Consider the following 3,436-nt stretch of genomic DNA (forward strand, 5'->3'; position numbering starts at 1 on the left):
ATTTTTTTCCCCTTTGGCAGACATGTCAGAAACTGCTTGGCAAGAGTTGATAGTGACATTTGTTAGTTGATTAATGGAATGCTTTAAGGGATAGCTGTAGCTCTTTAACTCCTTCATGCGGCTGGGTTCTAAGTTTAAACTGTGATTTGAAAAATATCTAAATCTTTCAGAACTAAAGCTTTCTGAAATGTCCTGAAACACACAAGAAGGAAATAGCAGAAATCACGCAAAATACACTTGGCTTGATAAAGCTTTTTTTTTTTAATCGCTCTACAACTTCAACTTGAAAGGCTCTGATTTACAATCATAACCTTATCTCTTACCCTTTTGTATGTGTGTGCAGTCTTAGAGGGGCACAGTTATTCTTACACTACTGACTGACCAGTTGGGGCACACTTTTAAAAGGCTTCCCACTTTTAACAGCATGAAGATCCTGCTTTGGAACCACTGTTCAAGTCAATAGTGTGACCTAACATGCAATGCTCCAGCTGTTCCTCTACAGCTAACACCTGCCTGACAGCTTCTTCAAAGGCCACTGTCACATTAGTATCATCTTTGGCACTTGTTTCTAGATAAGGGTAATCTCCATTCTCCATGCACCAGGCCTGTGCCTCCTCAGTAGTCACTTGCCTATCCTCTTTGTCTACTTTGTTACCCAGAACTACAAAGGGGAAGTGCTCAGGGTCTTTCACATCTGCGTAGTAGATGAATTCTTTCTGCCAATTACCAAGGTTCTCAAAGCTCTGCCGGTCATCCACGCTGAAAGTCAAGAGGCAGCAGTCTGCTCCCCTGTAGAAGGGTGTCCTAAGGCTCTTGAAGCGTTCCTGCCCTGCAGTGTCCCAGATCTGGAGAGTTACAAAACGTCCATCTACCTCCAGATCTCGATTTAAGAACTCTACCCCTATGGTGTGAAAAGCCTGGGAGTCAAATTTATTGGTTACATAACGGTTCATGAGCGAGCTTTTCCCAACTCCACCATCACCCAAGAGAATGACCTTTAAGAGCAGGGATTTCCCACTCATTGTTGTAGCACCAGATGGAGAAGAGTTTATAACCAAGAGAACCTGAAAATAAAAGAAAAGGCAGAAGGGAAAACAGTTAAACCTGAAACTGAAATCAACTTCATAGTAAATTTCTCTGAATTACAAGGCCTTATTATTTAACTTCTCTTAATTCATGCTCATTAAATGATATAGTACAGCAGAAGGAATAAAACTCTTTTTCCATAAGGGAGAAAATATGTCTTGTTTTTCTGAAGTCTCTTGCCTGTGCCAAAAAAATGGCTGAATGCCATGCATAAATGGACTAGCAGATGGTGCTGTAATCTGGTTCAGTTCTGACCCTATTCTAGGGGAGAAAGCCTAGAACAGGAATGCGACTCAAATGTGTAATGTATTAGCTTCTGGTTTGGACAGTTCAAAACAAGAGGCAAGAGTATGAAATTGATTAGAGGGGTTTGAAATTTGTTCCTGATGGACCCAAGAACTGTTGAGGAGAGAAAGCTGTGTAAGCTGGAATCTTGATTCTGTTAGTAGAGGTTTAGGTTAGAATTACATTGGAACCTAGAACTTGGAAAAGAGAAAAAGATCAGGTTTCTTCAGGCATTTGCCCCATTATACTTGAATTGATATGGATACCCTCACAAGTAAAAGATCTTCCATAATATTTTCTTCATGGAACAATGGCACTCAAGTTGATGATTATTGATTGATATCATTATAACAGCTATCATTGAAGAAGAAAATCTTGAATAGCTTATTAATTTCTGGATTTAGGTTCTAATTCCATAATAACACCAATGAAAACATACTGTAAACTCTAAAGAGCTAATAATTATACGGTATCCTTCTTGTTGTCTCCACATTCTATACATGAAATACCTAGAATGCATCTTAAAATAAAAAGATCAAATGTTTACTGAACAACTACCTTGTACTAGATTTTGTTAGGTTCTTTCAAACGAGGTCCATTGTGGGAACTCAACAATGATGATCAAATAGAAACATATAACATATATACCTACCTAGTTGAGAATAAAATGTAAACCTACCCAGTTGGGTCTTTGTCACAATCTTAGTCTTTTTCTTGTTGTTGCTATATTCTTTCTTTTTAGGATTCTAAAAAACAGATTGGGAAACATTATTTATAAAAATTTATTTAAAATAAAGTTAAGGCTATCTATATATAAATATACTCAAGTCAGGAAAAACAAAAAACAGGCCAACCTCAACTTACCTACAGAGGATGCTTTTCACAAATATACTTGAGAGTTCAAATACTACAAATACCTAACATGGACAAAATAATTTTATTGCATGGACTTTAACTTGTCCTAACTTGAGTGTACTTTATATAAAAGTTTTATATTTTTAAAAGATTTATATTGTCTCTCTATGGAGCCTTCCATTCAAAGTAAAAGTAAATCAAAGAAAGTAGATGATATTCACAATAGATGATATTCAGGAAAGAGAAAGCACAGAGGAATCTAAGATATGTTGAAATTCTAAGTCAGAGATGAAACTCCTTACCTTTCTACCTACCAATGTTTCCATCTCCAAGAAAGTTATTAATGCACTCAGCCTTGAGGGTGTCTTTGCAACTGATTCCACAAGACCAGAGAAGAAAAAATATGTTTGGGGACTCCTTGTTTACAATATATAATCTTGGCTAATTATTTTACTCATTAATTTCAGTCATCTGTCTAGAACACAGGTTTTAGCATTTAACTGGCTTTATTAAATTCAAACACAACTTCATTTAAAATTATAGTTAATTATGGCAAGTGTCTTATTTCAGCAGCATCAAGAGTACTGGTCTAAAAAGAAAAAAACAGTTCCTAGATTTGCTGAGTGTTCTTTCTTACTGAGGAATAAAGAAGCTTTTAAGAAATCTCTGCTGCTTAACAATCTCATGTTATTTTTTTCAAATGTAGAAAAAGCATATAGTAAGGGATTCATTAGAGATCTAAATCAGTAATTATGAATTTAAATAATGTCTTCTAAACTGATAGGTTTTATCCTCCTTCTTGGTCTATATCTATTCTAAAAAAATTCTCAAGTTTCCTACAGTTCCTGACTTTTGTCCTGTTTTTTCTTCTGCTCTCAAATTGCTGTCTTTGGAACTAGCTCAAGTACCAAACATTTCTTTAAATGGAGATGAACCAAGTGTTAGCACACTTCTTTTTTATATTGGTCTGTAGGATAAGTTTACAGAGCAGAACTCTTGAACTCTCACTTGAAGGAAGTACAAACTTGGGCACAATATTGACAGTATTATGCGTCCATGCCAAGTGAGCTTCCTTAAGTTCCTAGCAAACAGGTGTCCATATCATTAAACGGCTAACTCTACTTTCCCGGCTGCTGCGGATAAACGCAAATGACGGGTCAAGGACTGAGTGAATATGGAAACCAAATACTCGGCTCCAGGAATAATGAAG

At 36.3% G+C, this 3,436-nt stretch overlaps 1 protein-coding gene across 1 annotated transcript; it reads right to left on the reverse strand.

Moving 5' to 3' along the window:
* Positions 1 to 324: 324 nt before the first annotated feature.
* Positions 325 to 1,022, reverse strand: RAB9B (RAB9B, member RAS oncogene family; the record flags this gene model as incomplete). Its single annotated transcript, XM_079727652.1, has 1 exon — positions 325 to 1,022. The coding sequence occupies one exon, from the start codon at positions 1,020 to 1,022 to the stop codon at positions 417 to 419; it is 606 nt and encodes a 201-aa protein (XP_079583778.1). The 3' UTR covers positions 325 to 416.
* Between the last annotated feature and the right edge of the window lie 2,414 nt (positions 1,023 to 3,436).

This window comes from Hyperoodon ampullatus (genome assembly GCF_949752795.1).
Source record: "Hyperoodon ampullatus genome assembly, chromosome: X".
Taxonomy (NCBI): Eukaryota; Metazoa; Chordata; class Mammalia; order Artiodactyla; family Ziphiidae; genus Hyperoodon; species Hyperoodon ampullatus.